General features: G+C 40.3%; 1 protein-coding gene across 4 annotated transcripts; it reads left to right on the forward strand.

The window, feature by feature from the left end:
* Positions 1 to 52: 52 nt before the first annotated feature.
* On the forward strand, positions 53 to 18,764 carry SPATA18 (spermatogenesis associated 18; the record flags this gene model as incomplete). 4 transcript variants are annotated; one of them, XM_084517180.1, is made up of 12 exons in its annotated part: positions 53 to 579; positions 2,459 to 2,564; positions 2,672 to 2,787; positions 4,302 to 4,420; positions 8,089 to 8,223; positions 8,792 to 9,023; positions 9,688 to 9,846; positions 10,385 to 10,560; positions 12,453 to 12,576; positions 12,937 to 13,002; positions 13,214 to 13,259; positions 13,726 to 18,764. In XM_084517180.1, exons 1-12 carry the CDS (start codon positions 493 to 495, stop codon positions 13,731 to 13,733), a joined length of 1,374 nt encoding a protein of 457 aa, XP_084373306.1. In that variant the 5' UTR covers positions 53 to 492. The 4 variants fall into 4 exon arrangements, with proteins under 4 accessions (XP_084373306.1, XP_084373307.1, XP_084373305.1 ...); XM_084517181.1 differs by having other exon boundaries at positions 12,937 to 12,981; XM_084517179.1 differs by lacking the exon at positions 13,726 to 18,764 and having other exon boundaries at positions 13,214 to 13,276.
* Between the last annotated feature and the right edge of the window lie 344 nt (positions 18,765 to 19,108).

Here is a 19,108-nt window from a genome sequence, read left to right on the forward strand (position 1 = left end):
AAAAAAAATGGCAAAAGGCGACTCTGTGCATTTAGCCCAAATAACTCTTTATTATTATTATTATTGTTTTCCACGTTGGGAAATGCCATTTTAGAGCGCAGCCTGGGGAAACGCCACGAAACGCAGCCACCTGCGCCACCGCCTCCTCCTCCTCCTCGTCCTCGTCCTCGTCCTCAGCCGCAGGGCAGCGCTGTGCCGTGCCCCGGGCTGTGCCGTGCCGTGTCCCCGGGCTGCCGCCCCGTTACCACAACGGAGGCGCGCCCTGCCCTCGTCGCCGTGGCAGCCGGGCCGAGCCCCACGTTACAATAGCGGCTATAAAGCCGGCGGGGCCGCGACCCCGCCCGCTGCGGCGAGCCCGGGGCCGGGCCGGCACAACCAGCGCCCCCTGTGCCGCCCGCCGGGGGCTCCCGGGGGGGGACAGGACGGGACGGGGCAAACCGAGCAGCCCGGCCCGAGCCCGGCCCCAGCCCTCGGGCGAGCTGCCGGCCAGCCATGGCCGACAGCTTGAGGAGGCTGGTGAGCGCCGAGAGCTGCCGGCTGCTGCAGGAGAAGCTGGAGAACTGGTACCGGGACTACGAGGTGGGGGCAGCCGCCGTCCCCTCTCCCCGCCCGGCCGCCTCTCCCCGGTTCCCCGGTGCCCGTGCGGGGATGGACTGGGAGAGGGAATGGCCTCAAGTTGCGCCAGGGGAGGCTCAGGTTGGAAATGAGGAGACGTTTCTGCTCAGAAAGAGCTGTCAGGCACTGGGGCGGGTTGCCCAGGGAGATGGTGGTGTCACCGCCCCTGGGGGTGTTCAAGGAAAGGCTGGACGTGGTGCTGAGGGACGTGGTTCAGTGGGTGGCATTGGTGGTAGTTTTGGTTGGACCAGGTGATCTTGGAGGTCATTTCCAACCTTCACATGATTCTGTGATTTCAGGGACAGGGAGGAAGGCAGCTGCAGGCAGGCGTGACAGGGTGAACAGGGTTACAGGGTGAGAGAACAGGAGGTGGACAGAACAGGAGACCGAGGAGGTGGCACAGTGGAAGCAGGAGAGAAGAGTTTAAATTTAGGGGAAGATGAGGTGAGAAAGGGAACCGAGAATTGAAAATCCTAAATTCTCTCAGCAAAAACAGTCAGGACAGGATCCTCACTCCTATATCCCTGTATCCCCTCAGAGCACTGGCCCTGCTGCAGTGAGGGCACTGAGCAGAGGTGCAGCCTTCTCAAGTCAGCTCCTAACATGTAGGTGTTACAGTGCCTGGCAGCCTTTCTGCAGGGTGCATGGCAAAGGACAGGACTGAGGAGGAGTCTGAAGGTAGCTGGTAAAGACTGCAGAGTGCAGGGCGCTGGAGGAGGGAGGGCAGAAGCACTTGCATTAGTCTTGCAAAAGGATGGGGTGGCTGATCGTAGCAGGAGCTGAGCTCCCCATGGAAAAGGAAGGTAGGTGAGGGTAGTCCCCGAGGTCATGGGAAGCAAAGAGGAGCAGCTTGAGTCTGCTGTGGTAAGAGGAGCTGGCAGATGGGAGCACCGTGGGTGTCATGTCGATGTAATGAGCTGGAAAAATGCAATTTGCGGTAGTGTTCTGGTGGATGTTAGCAGGGCGAGACTGCTGCTGGAGGACAGAGGAAAGCATGCCGCAGCCATCACAGTGTGGGGTGACTGGGGCATGGGTGAGAACTGTGCCTGTTTTCAAAGCTCCTAAAAAAAACATATGGAACCATTAAAGCCTAACCACATGATGAGCAATCCCAGGTGAAGGTGATACCCAGGCTATGGATAAAGGTCAAGGTGGTGGGTACAAAGTGTGTGTGTGTGTGTTTTGTTTTTTTTCCTGGCAGGTGCAGTAGCATCCTGGACTCCATCATTTTCTTTTAGAATTGTACTTGCTGAAAGTGGTGCAACTTTACTGTTCTTTTGTTTCCTTGGCTTAATGCTGGGGTTTGCCCATTCTTGATTATTTTTTTATTTCACTTGATAACTCTTAAAAATCAAGCAAAATTGCATGGAGACCTCGTGGCTGTTGATAAAGCAAGATAACGGCCTTATCTATGTTCTTTAAGCTAATGTACAAAGTCATGGTTTGGACCGATGTTTTATTCATCTAATAATCTCCTATCTTATTATGCTAAATTCTGTGTTGAAAGACTTTAACCCATCTTTATGATCTTTCTTTTAGATTTATTAGTGGTTGCATCTTCTTTATTACTGGGAAAAGGAATACATTTTCCCCAGTGGTGAATTAAGGGGGTATTTGGAGTTATGATGTCTTCTCTGTGTGCCTATTAACAACATGACACTTTTGAAGATGGGTTTTCTAGATGATGCAGTAAGAAAAGGATGAGAAGATGTAATTATAGAAAACAAAACCAAAAAGCAACAAACAAAAACCCCCAAAACAACCCTTTAATACTGTGATCATAACTGGAATCATTCTATGCAGGATACCCCAGGCAGATATATTAATATGCATTAATTTACAGATTAATACCTGTGATCAGAATCTGAACCGATGCTGTGAAATAATAGAAATGAACTCTGTGATTCAAGGGCAGCTCTTCACAATCCTCAATGAAACGTCTCGAGAAGGTAAATCAGTGCCTTTTCTGTACTAACACATTTCGCGTGTCATCTTTTTCAGTTCTGTCTTCCTCTGTAGGTGTTCTCACAGTTTCTTAATGCTTGTATTTTCTTAGGTGGGCACTATGCAGGTGTAGAAACAATAAAAACTCGTCTTCTGCCATGGCTAGGAACTTGTTTTTCCTGTGCTACTTCAGGAGGGCTCTTTGAAAGTGGCCTCTCTTTCATTCAGGTACTCAGGAAATTTATTTTAAGGGAATAGAATGGTGTAAACTTATGCCTGCAGGAGAGCACTAATCACTTTCTCTTAACAATAACATCCCTCCCTGATTTTGCTTAATGAAATATGTTATTGGTTGCTCATGGTGACAGCTATGTTGTTGTTCTGTCTCATCTTACATCTCCTTTGAATGGGAAATCAAAGAGGTCATTATGGTTACTTCTGGCCCTCCAGAGCTTGTGCTGTTTCATAATAATGAATGGCAATATGGATGAATCTTCGTGGTAAGAGAAGTAATGTTTTTGTACAGCTTTCCTTTTCTAGGCAAAGAATTTGGCTACGTTTACACTTGCAAAGATGTTATAGTAGCATTTACACTATATATCTGTTGGTAAAAATTTATCAGTATGTGAAAATCCAGATGTAAGCTGAAGGTGTGTATAAAACCCCATGCTTTCATCTGTGAGCTCCTATTATTATTATTATTATTATAGAAAAATATTTTCTGAGTATCCAAGCATTATAATAATCTCTAGAAGGGAAAAAGAAAGTGCTCATATCCATCATGATACCACTACATGCCTGACTTGAGACCTGGAGTTGGTATGTACTTAGTATTTACCAAAAGGGTCATATTACTAGCACTTTGGAGGAGAAGACAGATCTGCTGTTGCTCCATGCTTGTGTGCTTTGAAATAAAGTAAGAGTGTAGGCTGATGTAGACAAGGGGAAAATGTTGAAGATCTTGGGACCTGGCAGTGATGTTACCGTGCTCTCCAACTTCTCATTTTTAGACTTCTTCTATTAGAAGTCTTTCACAAGTAACATAAGGACAAATGAAAAGTAATATCCCGTAGTGGATCCCTCAGATTCTAGTGTGCTGCAGAAGTAGGGTTCTGACAAAAAGCAAAATGTAAAATTATGGTGTTATTAAATGACTATGTACCTGTTACGGGTTTGTCATTGGACATGACATTCAAAATACAAAGAAAAGCCTGCTGCACAGCTGCCTATTTCAATCTGGTAGTATGAGTCAAATCTGTAGGGTGTTAAAGGCATAGCTGCAGGTACAGCAATGTGCTTCTTGAATTACAGGGGTTGCCTGATCTGTTCTAGTAACGTTTTCTGTTATCCTGTGTACAGGAATGCACAAAAACTTCACTTGAGTTGATGGTATAGTCGGTCAGAACACTTCATTAAGAAAAACTGTTATCACATGTGCAAGAACACTATGTGCAGATGGTGTGTACACAGATAGTAAATATGCACATGCAGACCTTCTGTGGCCTCTATTATGAGGTGTAAGCAAAGTGAATATTTTTCCTAATACAATTAAGTGTTTTGTGCGCCTTGGAGTTATTGCTTATGTCTCTAGAAGGTATGCAATTGCTTCTGGTTTCAATTACCTTGGAAATGATCTTTATAGAAATGTTTAGAAAGGTGTGTGCTAATAATGCTACACTACATTGTTGAAGTGTTTTGTAAGGTAGAATGGTCAAGCAGTGCCATTTTGTGTTTCATTTCAGGATTCAGTTGAGAAAGAAAGGCAGCTGAGGCAACTGGCCACCAGTCAGACTTTTCAGCTGCAAGAGCTTCAGGAAGAACTCACTTCAACGCGCCTAGAGCTCGACCATGTGCAACAAGAGTAGGGAAATTAACTGCAATTCTTTTTTTCTTTTCAATATTGTTCTCTTGACATCTAAATACTGATAGAGACTTGTACAGTGTTTTCTTTCAGGCTTAAAATTGGTGCTTCAAAATATGTCTAGGCTCTGGGTTGTCTGTGTTTGCGCAAAGTAGGGTACAGATGATATAATCAGACTTGCTCTCATCAATTGACTTGGTAGGTTTTGCTTCTGGCAGAAGAGTTGGGAAACAGAACAGTGGTCCAGACAAAAGGACTGATTGTCCCAGTTGGATTATAGTTGACAGACTGTTGTATGCTGAGCAAACATTGATAAAACTCAATTGAGTAGGTATAGCGCAACCATTATTGAAGGACCGTGCCATAATTAGTTATGGTATGTAATTACATGTAAATATTTAATAAGATCAAAACTCAGATGGAGGAAGAAAGAGATCTTTCATGTAAGTCACTAGGACTGAACAGTTGTCATCCGGTTGCATGAAACACTTGGTGGAGCACTGTAGTCTCAGAGTGATTTATCTGCTTCAGAAACAAATTGGTCCAGTTAGTGCCACCTCCAAGGACATTTCAGAGGTGGCTCCATGTGACAGACATGTTCTCATGCATTCTGCTAGCACGATAACAACGAACACTCACAGGCCTTTGTGATACAAAAAGTGATATAAAATAAGGTATTTATTAAATGATTTCAAGAATATCAGGTTCTCAAGACTGCAAGCTGCACAAGCTAGATTTGAGGAAAGAGATTCAATAGAAAGAACACTTCATCCTGTATCCTAATCTTGCAGATATCTCCTGCTTTCGTGTTAGTATCTGTTATGCCTCATCGTGTATGAATGCAGACGTTTTGATTCTTGACTATGAAAGAAGGCTCTCAGTACCCCATTTATGGACAGTGAAGTCATTCTGAGTGCTATAAATTGTTGAAATAGATGGAGCAACTGGAATTGAGCCTTAATGAAAAATAAACAGTTGTAGCAAAATAATTCTGTTATTGCTTAGTCAGATATGACCCTTACACACTGCTTGTGTTCTGACAGCCTGCACAAAGCCCACTGTGGTGGTTTTCGTATGTTACATTGATACAGACTTGGTCTGCTGATACAGTCAATTTGTCACATTAAATTCTCTGGTGGAATCTCTGCCCTTACCATGAAGGTTATTAATGTTTCTTGCAGCCTGGCACAAACCCAGCTGGCTTTTGAAGACAAAGACCAAATCAGCCACTACTCATACGACAGCAGAAGATTGAAATTATTCAGCTAAGAGCAGCATAAGAAAAATCTAATTTTAGAGTATTTGTGGCAGACGTCAGCATGCAGAGGCAGTCTGTCATCTACCTGAGTGAATTCTGTTTATTTTACACCGTCCTAAGCTACAGAGGAAAAACAGGTCTAGCTTCTGGACATGTTTTTTTTTTTTTTTTTTTTTTCCTTTGCATTATAGGAAGAATTATCATAAATTAACAAATGTGAGAAGAACCCTTATTCTTGCTGAACTTGTACCCTTTTCTCTTTAGGCTAGAGGAAAGATTACTTTGAAATGAGAAGCTATCAAGTATTTGAGTCTTGTAGATGAAGTTAATAGGAGAGATCCAGATTCTCAATGCAGCAAGTTGCAAACAAAGGTTTCTGTCTATGATGCTCTTGGAAGCAGCATATGTGTTAGAGAGAATGAAATGTCTTTTGTCCATCTTAAGATAAGGTTCTTTAAAAGGCTTTTTCTTTCAGACTGTGCTTTCCAAATCCTTATGCCTCTCTGCACAGAAATAGACATGGATATTAGTACTGTTGCTGTCTCTGTTTTAAAAATGTTTTTTGAGTTTCTAAGTGTTTTGGTCACATCTGGGGAGTTATTCTGGATCAGTAATAGTGCACCTGGGGGACCTACCTTTTCACTTCAATACAGTAATCTTTAATTTTCTTTTGTGGCTTGATCTATAGGAAGTTCTGGAAGCAGTAATAATTCTTCACGCTCATGAAATGTAGCCTAGATTTTTTTATTTTTGGTTATAGTATCAGAAAACAACATGAAGTTAGTAGAAATTCTTCCAACAGCATGTGAATTCTTGTGATAATTGACACTTCAAGAAAAGAAATACTTGTTTATAAAAAATGCTTGAAGCCTTGTAGTTAAATAATGTTAATGCACTTCAGAATGAAGGAGACCTGGCTTGGATCTTTCCCTGTAGGAAGGTATAACTGCCCATGAGTTTCCTTCATTTTAGGGCAATTAAGGGGATGAGCTAATCCCAGGAAAGATGAAGAAAGAAAAATCCTTCAGGTCATTATAGTCTCAATTTGTATATGAAGTTGAATGTCACTAGTTCATTTCTGGATATCTATCATTGCTTCTGGAATAATACTAATTGTCAGATTTCATCTGTGGAAACTCTGCCAGGAAAGCCATTGCCTCAGACTTTAGTTTTTTGAATGTAAACACGGGGCATAAACTTGCATTTCCATAAAATGGCCTCTTTTGATTTGTTGGTTGAAAAGCAGCTCATATAACTCCTTGAGTCTTAGTTGTAACCTGACTACTGTCTTCCAGATTAAAGCAATTAGCAGAGAACAAAGCCCCTCACAATTTCCATGAATGGGTCTTAATGCAGACTGCATGGAATCGTGGAATCACAGAATGGCTCGGGGTGGAAGGGACCTTAAAGATCCTCTGGTTCCAACCCCCTGCCATGGGCACCCACTAGATCAGGTAGCCCAGGGCCTCGTCTAGCCTGACCTTGAACCCTGCCAGGGATGGGACGTCCACAGCTCCTCTGGGCAACCTGCGCCAGGGCCTCACAACCCTCTGAGTGAAGAGTTTCCTCCTAACCTCTGATCTAAATCCCCTATTTTAAACTAAACTCTTAAATCTAATCTAAACTCTTTTAGTTTAAAACCATTTCTTGTTATTCTGTCATTATCTGGTTGAGTAAAATGTTGCTCTCCATCTTTTTGTAAGTTCCATTTTAAGTACTGAAAAGCGGCAGTGAGCTCTCCCTGAAATCTTCTTTTCTTCAGGCTGAACAGCCCCAGCTCTCTCAGCCTTTCTTTGTAGGAGAGGTGCTCCAGCCCTCTGATCATCTTTGTGGCCTTCCTGTGGAACCTGTTCCTAACATTAAGTAAATGATAGAAAATAAACTTGCTTAGCTGGTTGTCTGCAGATGTTTGAGAAACATTTTTTATATGGGGAGAAGCAAGAGAGGAATCATTAGCTTCTGATATTGGTGAAGAACACCATTACTGACATCCTCTGACCAGATATTCCATCAAGGAAAAGAACCTGAGGACCTGAGGTAAAACCAAGTCAGCTCAGTTTTCTGTCCTACATTTCTGAGTCTCAATGATGTTAAATATGAGAAACAAATGAGTCTTTCTTAGGCCTGATCGTATGAGCTAGTGCATGGACACCAGAAGTTAGTGATCTTTCCTGTAACACAATTTGGTGTATCCGTCCTCTTGCTACAGTGCACCTTTACCCTTTAAAGTATAGTTATGAGTATGCTTTGGAGTTTTTTAACACTTAATTTCACATTATTTCAGCATAAGGAGTCTGGCTTGGTCAATACTTCTCCTGTTTTTCTCTTCTTATTTGTTAAGGATTAATTGATAGCTGTTTTGCATTGGCAGAAGGACATCTTGTGACTAACTTTATTCCTTGTGGTTAAGTCTGAAGGATTCCCGTGCCCGAGAGGAGGACTCTCTGAGGAAGTTAGATCATTGGAATGATTATGAGCAGCAGATTCAGATGCTGCGGGATGAGATTTCTATCCTGGATGCCCAGAAGTCTGTTCTCCAGAGCAGGTAGGGCCTTATTCAGAGAAGTAACTGTATTGGAGAAATAGTTCAAGTTAGGCAGGATGAATTCTCTCCTCATTTTAAATTGAAGCATGAAGTTAAACTTCTGTACTTTGTTGTAAAGGATTGTAAACGCTTCAACTGATTTATCCTAGTGCCCAATATTTTAATTTTGAACAGTAATGTTGAACTTACAGCAAAGAAAGCAGCTTTACAAAATAGACTGAGAGCAACTGTACAGGAACAGGTGGTTAGTTTTTGTTTATAAGTCCTCTGTGCATACTGTACCCTTACGGGGCAGAAATTATTATTATATTATCATTTCTTGGACTTTACAGCTCTTCAGTGTACTGGAAGACAAACAAATGTCTCAAGTTTTAATAGTTAAAAGTGTGTTTCTGCAGAACACAGTGCATGGCTGCGTGCAGTTTTGGAGTCAGTTTAATTTTATCATTCCAGATGTATCCTATAAGATGTACTGACACAAGTTCCTCCATGCTAAGCTAATAATCTGGAGCTTTACTTCTCTAACTATCTTGTCTTACCCACCTCTCTCTTTACACGCCTCTCCTAGACTTGTGCGGAGCCGCTCTCCTTCCCCAAGACGCAGCAGGTCGCCCAGCCCAGTCCCCCTGAGGAGCTGCTCACCTGGCCGAGCCAGGCGGACAAACGCTTCCCGTCACGCCTGCCTGGTGGCTCGCTTCGGTGACATCTATGCTAATGAACGCCTGGATGCAGAGACCCTTCTGAGGACATACATCACTGACAGAGAGATGGCGCAGAGGATAATATACACTGCAGTTGTGGTAAGGACAAAATTGTTTCTTGTTTCACAGAAGTGTTGCATAAAATACTGTGACTAGATTGGATTAAGACATAGGAAGACTCTGAATGGCTTTCAAAGGTAGATGATTCCTGCACTAAAAAGTGCTGCTGCATTTAAATAAATACTTTTGGAAATATTTCCATATCATGTTTTTCTCTTGCCTGCAGCTATGTGTTTTTCTGTTTTGCTGGATCCCTTGAAATTACCTACATACCTCAAGCTTACTATGATCTCAGCCTGAATAAATTTGTTTGCAAATTTTCTTGTCTATAAAATCAGTGTATCAGAGGCAGTGACTCTTAATGTATATGATCCCAAGCATGTCTAACTTAGTGCATTATTTTTCCGCATTTGCCAGTCACTTTATACCCTCTGAACCAATGTTTCTTCCCAACAGATGAGAGGTACTAGAAATAGGTTAGGTGGGAAGCTTCTTAACCCTATCTTCAGAAAAATAACTCACACTTGGTTTAAACAGAAGTCCTCCTAAATGGAGGACTATTTTTTAACCTTCACTTCTACAGCAGTGTTTTATCTTCCTCCTTAAAACTATGATATTGGTCTAAGTTCATTGTTTCAGTTTGTTGCTAAATATCTAACCTCACAATCTCCTGGATTAAACTAGATGTTTTGTACATTTCCAGGAGTCTTTCCAAGCAGCGAAGATGGCCTACAGGCAATTCAAAATGCGTGTAAGAAAGACTCTGTCTTTAGGTCACACAGGGCTTGAGTCACTTGAAGACACTGTCCTGGATTATATTGTTCGCCACGAGGATCTGTACGATGTTCAAGCCAGTGTCAATGTAAGTGGGGAAGGGATGTGTTATTCTATCTCAGGAGCTAACTTCAGAGTAGCTAACTAGAAATGAGCCATAGTCTAGAGTAGGAAGAGAAATGTATTACATGGATTTTGTCTTGTAGCAATTTATTTTCCAAAATAATATTGCAGTACAGCCCAATTATCACTTGTTTTATTTGCCTCTGACTATAATGTCTGTTTCTGTCAGAATAATTTTGTTGACAAGATACAGTATAACTGTATTAATCAAGTAAATATAAGGTAAATTTTAGTGTTTCTTAAATTTTACATTGTGCTGAAAAACTGTATCTCCTTCTTAAGATTGATGTCAATGATGTAGCTCACACTACTTCTAAAACAACAGCACATTCTTTCTGATGCTAATGCTTTCTCGAATAGTCTAAGATAACATTTCTGGGGGTCTTTTATACTGATTTTTAAGTGTGGCAAAGCTGAGAGGCACATTTAGAAGGGGCTTCCACACTTCCTCATGAACAAAAGTGTTAGTGAGTTCAGATTATTTCAATTGTGTTTATTTTCAGGAAGTAATTCGCTCCATGAACGTGAACCCAAAGATTTCATTCCCACCAGAAGTCGATTTCATTGTGATCAGCAGTTTGATTCGAGAGCTCTGCCGTGTGGCTTTTTCAATGCAGACCCTCATTCCTCCTCTTGATATTGCCTTTGGTATAGATGGCGAACTCTTCAGTGAGACCAAGTAAGAATTCTTTATTTTCTTTAAAAGACAAAGACGGAAAAAAATCCACCAGGTTGTATAGTCTACTTCTTTCCTAATTAATGTGAAGGTTTAAGATTGATGAACATTAATTTGGGGCAAATATTCCTGGTCTCTTTTCTATTTGGTATGTCTTTAAGGTTTATAATGGTATATAAATGCCAGGATGTAGACCAGTGTTAATAGCTTGTTTAATGAATAGCAGAACAATTTTCTGGATAAACTTGTCTCTTTGAGTTTATTTCATTTATTGTTTAAGAGGAAAATTATCATATTTCCTTTCCTGCTTAGTCTCTGTCTGCCTTCTCTGTTTATAAAAATGCTTGCATCTTTGCTCTGTCTTTTTGGCCCATTTGGTAAAAGTCATTTCTACTGAGGTCTGGCTATAAGTGCCTGATCATCAACATGTGCTGTGGCTGCTGCATGACGTACGGATCTTAATACATGCCTGTCTCTTCTGTTTTAAAGTTGAGCAAAAAGGAAAATGCCTTTTAGAAACATGATTCGTGTTTAAAGAAACAATAACATAGTTTTTCTTTTTTACCATGGGGTTAGGACTGGCTGCTTTGTTAGCTGACAGAACTGTAGGTACTCCCAGGCCTTCAACAAAACTAATGGGATTGATAGCTCCAAAAAACACTGCTCCTGAAAGCAAGAGATGCCACAGTAATGAGGAGGTTTCTAATAATAATTTAAAATAGAATGGATCCCATATAGGAAAGAGCTTGAGAAACCAATGAGAGAAGTAGGGAAGGTAAAAGTAGCCCTTCAACAAAGTTGTTAACTAGTTAATGGTCCTGCCCAAATATTGGGCAGTTAGCTATTTGATACCCAAAACAACTTTCTGAATTAAGAAGGTAGTAATGCTAGAGTATTGTCTTAGGATACTTTTGCCACCTACTTGATGTGTATGGCCTTCAAAAAAACGGTTGTATACATGCTGCTGTGGGAGGTGTGTGTGCACACACACATACATGTATCTAACTGTCTGTATGGATATATATGTGGCATAGATATATCTACATGTATATAATATGTGTCCTACACTTACATGGAGCAAAACTTGTGGAAATTGAAATAGCTGTGTTAGTCAGGTGCGATGCCATTCAATAGAAGGGCTGGCCAACCCTCATTTTACCCTATACCTTCCTCCAGCAGAGTTTCATGCCTGTTTATGACATTGTTCTTACGAATTACTATTCTATATACATTACTAATGTATATATGCATTGCTACTTTCTATTTCAGATATCTGGTAATTGTTTTGAATTTGAATTCACCAAACCATATATGTGTTATTCAGCCAATTTTGTAGACTTGGGAGGTAAAGGGGGTAATATATCTGCTGCATTACTACAGCCTTTCCAAATCATTTTTGGAAAAGTCAATATTTTGTTATCAGTATCTGAAGATTTTGCTAATAAAATTGCCTCTCGCGTCACATAATCTTGGCCATAAAGTTACATCTTAGTATCTTGGGTATTTCTGTAATGTCCTTTATATGGATCTTGTTTTGACAAGAAGTTTCAGGAAGATAGGATGACTAACTGCCAAAATGCTGCTCAGGAGATTTAGTCAGTGGTCCTAAGACCTTGACTTTTGTGGGGGATATGCAAGAATATCATAGCCTATCAGCCAGCTGAAGTGGGAGAAGGTTTTTTTGAGGTGACTGTATAAATAGAAAATATGTTCTGTTAAGTTGCTCTTACAAATGCATTACTTCTGGAAGTTCACTTAAAGAAAACTTATTTTTGTGATATGTAAGTACTGTCAAAGATTATGAGCTGTACTAATATTCTGCCTTGGTAACTTGAAGACTCATATTTATCTTTAGGCACTTACATGCAGACATGTCTTACACTCTGTTTCTACAGGTACCATCGTAGTTTGGACTCTGATTTCACAGCTGCTTTGGTGGCCTATCACGTATGGCCTGCTCTGATGGAAAATGATGTTGTAATTGTGAAGGGAGAGGCAGTCACCAAAAGAGGAGCTTTGGTATGTACTTTTCCTTAGGAAACGTGTTAAGGGTATTCATTAGATTTTAACTCTTTTCAAATTTAAAAAGATGAATTCTTGATTATTTTTTCCCCCTATGTGGCTGGAGTGGTATATATTATGTATTGGTTAGGTTTAAAACCTCGTCCAGTATTTAGGGTGAATAGTTCCATTTACCTTATTGTGTATTCATCATGCAGTAAAAGTTGTATAATTGTTGGCAGAGCCTATTTTTAAGAAGAAAATTCTGTGTTTACTCTGTCCTCACACCTTGTCTCCAGCATTACGTATCTACTTGCAGAGTCTGCCTTTAATAAATACCCTCTCTCAAAAGAGGTTTGCCAATCTCATCTCTTGTAGTGGTCTCGCAGGAGCAGAAGTAGAAGCAGAAGCCGGAGCCGTAGTGTGAGTCCTCTTCTATCTCATGTAAGCCCCAGCTGAATGCTGTTGGTGTAAACAGCATCAGATATTTTAAACTCAGAGAAACTAGGAACTTGCTGAATTTTATGTTGTACCAGTGGAGTTGCACTGATGTAGTAAAGTGTGCAAATCTTGTGAATGTTGATGGGTTTCCAGATGCCTTTCTGGTGTACAGTATTATGGCACATCTGAATTCCCTTTTCCTTTTGTCTTGCAGTTATCTCGAAGCCGCAGTCCTTCACCACTGAGGAGCGGAAGCCCAAGTACGTGGGCATATTAGTACTTAATGACTCATGAATTTCAAATTAAGCCCTTGAAAGACTGAGCAAAGACAAGAAATAATATGCTGAAGGTCTTTGACTCTATAATGCTTGTCCAAGTCTTGTTTTTAAAATGGTTAGCCCTTTTCTCTGTGTGTGGGAGAGGGCTGAAATTTCTGCATGGGAAGGTGCTTTTCATTCTACTCAGACCATTGTCACATGCTCTGTCTCTGCTGGCTGCCTTTACCATGACCAGGTCTATAGTAATAAGACTTCTCTTCCTCACGAGAGATACAGTTAGCTGCATGCCTGCCGGCTTCATGCCTTTTAAAATCCAAAGAGACAGCTAGAAGTGGTGAGGGTGAAGTGGGGGGATCTCAAACAGTATGAATGTGTGCATGCTGAAGCCAAGGGAGTTTAGAGACTTAGGAGAAACAGTTGTACTGAAATGTGCGTTTTTCTCCAACAGGACACTAAGATAACTGGATAAGTTTCTGTGGTTCTGTACATCTGGATCCATCAACTTTGCTGGTGCCTTCTCCTGTTCAAGGAATACCTCAAATGTAACAATGTGAACAGCAATTGTCCCTCCAAAAGGAGCGTTACATGTTGTGTGTTTTTTGTGTGTTTTTGTTATTATAGAAGGCTTATCTAGGACTTTAGAAATTAATTCAACACTTCTGATTTAAACAAAACAAGTTGCATGCAATAGAGGATTGTACTACTTATCAAAGTTTACAGAGCACTGAGGTACCCATGCTGTAATTTTACAGATGGGGATAGAATTATTGCACCTCGAATGGCTTCCCTAGATACCAAATGGTATGGTTTGACACGATGTTCAATGTAACCTAAATGGTGAATGTTACAGAATGTTGAGGTTAGCTGTTAACTTGAAAACAATTTAATTATCTGGTGCTTGTTTACAGTTTTAGAAAGCAGCAATAAGCTTGTGATGTGCAAGTCTCAGCATCCTTTGAAATATCTCTAAGTAGTTTTCAGTAATCTGAATTTTCCAGCTACAATGCAAAACTCACACAAAATAGTGATAAATTACCAATACTCTATCAGTCCCCAGGACTTTATTGACTTTTACTTTTGAAAGCATGGATATGTGGTTTTAGCAAAGCAGTAATAGTCCTTGTTAAATTCATTGCTACTTACATTTTTTTAATATTCATTTCTAATTTGGACCTTAAAGTATTCCAAAAGTGTGCCAATGACTCCATGTAGGCCTGAAATATTTTCTTGAGGTAATCTACTCAGTATTGCTTTTGATGGACTTCATACTAGCCTGATAAATTAGTAGTTCCTATAAACATAGTTAAAAAACTTGCCCAGTTATCACTTACTGTGCGCATTTATCACATCTTAAATGTACAAATTGAAGACCTGAAAAGCTTTCATTCTTCCATTTTAAATACTGGTTGTTCCACTTGTAAAAGTTTATTTTAATACCAGCATTTTTGTCTTCCAGAGAACTGTTAGTCTTTCTCTGAAACTTGTCTATAGGACCAGCCTTAACTACAAGCCACAAAGGGGGCCATTTGGGGTTGTCTTGTGTTTTTACATAGAAACATAAGATTTGTCACAATGGATCTGATACACAATTCATCAAATCCACTGTCTCATTCCAGTCAGTACTTGATGTTTCAAAGGAATGTGGAACTTACCCGGAATTCATCTACAATTTTTGATATATCAGAATCAAGAAGAAATCCTTTCTGCCTCCTGTTGCAGTAGCCTATGCGGTGGAACATGACAGTTCATTAGTATTCCTATAATAGCATGAACAAAAATATTCTTATTAGTTCTAAAGTTGTTTAGTCCTTAAAATTATGTTACAGGAACAAATTGTGTGATCCCTGGAACGATCCCTTGTACAGATCTACATGTCCATGCTCTTCTTGTGTGGTTTAAGACTTTGGCACGAGGCTCTTTGGCACAGGGACAAACTTCAGGCAGGCTTTAGCACTGGCCCCCATGCACCATGGATCAGCTGTGTCTCTTGTTCTACAGATGTGTTTTCATTGGAATTAGGCCTGTTAGGAACCAGTAAAAGCAAAATGCAGTCCCGAGCACAGAAGGTCGTGCACAGAGCTTCTCTGAATAAATGAAAGCTTCTCTGAATAAATGAAGAAGATTCTCTGAATAAATGAAAACTGAAAGGTGTATGTATAGATGTACTTTCTTGTTATCTGAGAAAGTTGCAAGAGAAAATGCCAAGCGAGATGTTTCGTATTCTAAGAGCCAACTTGTTAGTCTCAGCCATGGATCTGGGCTTGCAGTAAACCTGCATATTTCTGCACTGATCTCATGACTCAAAACATCAGTTGTGGAAAAACTGAGCACCTGCAACTTGTGTGGCAACAGCAGATAATTAGATATCCCAAGTATGGTTTTGAGCAACAAAACGGAGAAATCCACAAAATCTTTTAATTAGGAAGGGCTGAAGAGATGTAGGTCTTTTTAAACTGGAAAGTATATTTTTGTCTTCTGCATGTGATTACCAAGGCATGTCTGTGTTGTTCTTGAGTTGAAATAAGTTTCCATACCAACTCAGAAAACTTAAGACCACACCAAGGAAGTATGTTTTTTCTTGACAAGCATGAGAGGCAGGGTAGTTCCAGACTTGCACACACCTATGATGACACTAGGATCTGGTGTTCCCAAACACTTAAAAATACTATAAAATAGAGATTCCTAGTACTTGGTAAAATAGAAAACCGGTGAAATGACTAACGATTTGTTTTTGTAGTGACAAAGCTTTAGGAATTTTTTGCATAATGTTTCAGAGCAGAGCAAACAATTCTCAGCTAAGTGAGAAGTCTGCAGCATGGTAGCACTTAATTAGTTAAACAATTCTTACTCTACTCTGCTGTACTTTGCAGCAAGTCATCTTTTCATAGGAATATAGTTTTGTACTTATTGCCTGTGCAGCTGATTTATAGCCAATTAAATCCATTGCTCAGACAGGAGATTGTTGCTGGTGTCACGTTAGACATTAAGAGCTCCTGTGCTTCTTTCTGTCCACACGAGAACTGCAGAGAATGCATACCAATAAAGATTATATGTAATTAACCATCAAATGCAAAACAGCTTGTAAGAGACTGTTGCAAAGGACTTTTCTTTTGACAAAGGACTCTTGTAATTGCTTGCAAGACCCTATGAATGAATGGAGAATGAATATGAAATTAATGACTTGATATTTTAATAAGAATTTTTAAAATCTTAAGATCATTATTATTTTCTAATTATTTTCTCTAAATGAATGGGTAATGCCACAGTTGTAAAAGCAGCAAAGTAGAAACAGTATAAGGATGGATGCCAACAGGTGACCAATAAAAAATCAGTAAGGCTTATCTTACAAGATAGTTTTAGAATAGTATGACCTATGATCAAAGTCATAATCAGGAGAAAGAAGGTTAGATTTTGAGCTTATTTGAACTTTTTGGAGATGGACTGATGAAAGTGAGACTGTACAAGGTGTAAAAAAGCACCACCTGTGGGCCAAGATTTTCTTGTAGGACACCATGCATGTTTGTAAGGGATTTTGAGGTTGCTGGAGAATTCCTACCACATGTCAGCTTTGTGAAGGCTGATGATGTCTGGCTTAATTCAAAGCCTGATTCCCAGGTAGTCTGAAGATGTGGGTGTTTTATTACACACTTCTGGGAAAACACAATGTCATCAAAATATCTTCAGTCTTCCTTCTTCAGTATTTGCAGCTGAATGACATGAAGTGCAAACTCATGCCTAGCTGGCAGATACTGAGGACAAATGGCTCAGCTAAATTTGCTACTGCACGATGAAGGTTCAAACTCAGAAATTATCTTATCTTAGATGGATTCTGCTAACATAGGAGAAACAAAGTTGGGAGCTGATGGAGCACTCCCTCTTAATCTAGGTGGCTGTGAGTTGTGCTGCTGGTTCAGCGTTGTGGGAGGCTCCAGACATGAGTGGTAAGTTAAAACAAACATACCCCACAGCTCCAAGAAAGTAAATGTGAAGGCAACAATTATCCAAATGCTCCCTAGAAAAACATGTGCCTGTACATCATCCAGGACTTGAGCCTGTTAACTTCATTTTTATACTGCATGTATGCAATGCAGAAGTTTGTCATCCAGTAACAGTTCCATCAGAAATAAATGTTGTCCTTCAGCTTTATGTAACCTTCACCAGCCAGTTTTGACTGGCACTAACTGCACAATGATTTTCTTATTGTAGCACTAAGTAGTCTAGCATTGTATTAAAGAAGTGAAAATCATTTTGTTATGGCTTGCAGCTATATGAGCAAGCGTTCAGATTGCTTTAAGTTTCAGAACTGTACTGCATTTCTTTCAGTCATACAGCACACTAATCAATTTTACTAAAAACATTTCATTTTATGGTTGAAAAATTAGAAGCAGTTTTTTGATAGCTTAAAACAGCACGTGTAAGCAAAGCTGGCAGGCTCTCACTGATCTACAGGTGTGTTGGCTACGTAGAAGCTGTACCTTTCACTCAAGAGGCAGAGCCCAAACTTAGAGCTCACCCTGTAATACAACTTCTAGGAGAGCAAAGTATGACATAAATGAAGTAGGTAGTGTATTCACATTTTCTTCTGGCTTTGAGAATACAGCCTTTCTGCCTTGCAGAAACATAGTTCTCAAGGAAATGTTAACCGTTTTAAAACAAAGTGTCAGCGTAAAGATACCATTTAGCACTGCTAGTATTGCTTCCTGTGAATCTGTTTTTTCTTAATATGCTTTGGTCTGCATTTGAATGAATTGTTTTAACAGAAACAGTTTATACAGAGGGATCATTTTAAGCTATTGTCTTCTCTTTGTGGTCACTGGCGTTCAGCCTTTTTGAGTAGAGGAATATAGTCTGTCACATAAAGTAGATATAACACCTTTGTAAGCTGTTTTCAGGACCTTCAGTGAAAACCTGCCTGTGTGATACATGCACACATACCAGCATGAGAAGACAAACGTTTATTATTTGGAAGCGTCATCCTGTATTCACAGAAAACATTTTGGCCTATGACCTTTCATGCAGTTTGTATCTCTTATGGCTGACTCAGTTAATAAAAGGTAAACTTGATCATGCCTACGTGCAGCTGTAATTTGGGCAGGAACCTACCTAACCAAAACCAGGCACCGATGAGCTGTGCCAGTCTGTTACGCATAAATACAATTAGTGTTTTCATTTCCAATCAGCGTATGGTGCATTGCTTGACCTAAAGAGCTTGTGGTTTAAATGAAGTACTGTCTTCAGGTTCTTCAGCCATGAAATCAATGAAATACATATGAAATTCTGAATTTCACCGTTTTCAGTTGATTAATCTGTAACCAGTCAGTACCATATGTTGTTCTCACCCAGTCATCTTCTGGGGTGACTAACTGCAATGTGAATAATGTTTCCATTTCAATTAGCCTGAATAAATGTCATGTATTAAAGCAGTAGCTCAAAACTGGATTGTGAATTGGTTAATTTTGTTAGAGAATTAATAAAACACCAAGCCTACGCTGTCTTTGTGTCTTACGCTAACAGCACCTGGGCAGCTCTGCATGTAGTTTAAAATAAACTGCATCTCAGTGGGTGTTACTGCAAATGGGCATCGGGTGCTAGACCTCAGGTTGACATCTGCTCTGTGTGAGCCTTTGGTGTTTTGTTTTTTTTTTACCACTGCAGCTGGGCTGGCACAACATCCCATCCCAGCTCTGTTGACCTCTCCCCTGGCGCTGCTCAGGAAGCAGAGCGCTTCCCACGAGGTGGCACTGTTGCCTTATGCACCGAAAAAAGCACTTTTTAACTTCAATTGTGGTTTTAAAAGCAGGCAGCCGAAAGAGGTTTGCAGATACGTGTAT

This window comes from Aythya ferina (assembly GCF_964211825.1).
Source record: "Aythya ferina genome assembly, chromosome: 4".
NCBI lineage: Eukaryota > Metazoa > Chordata > Aves > Anseriformes > Anatidae > Aythya > Aythya ferina.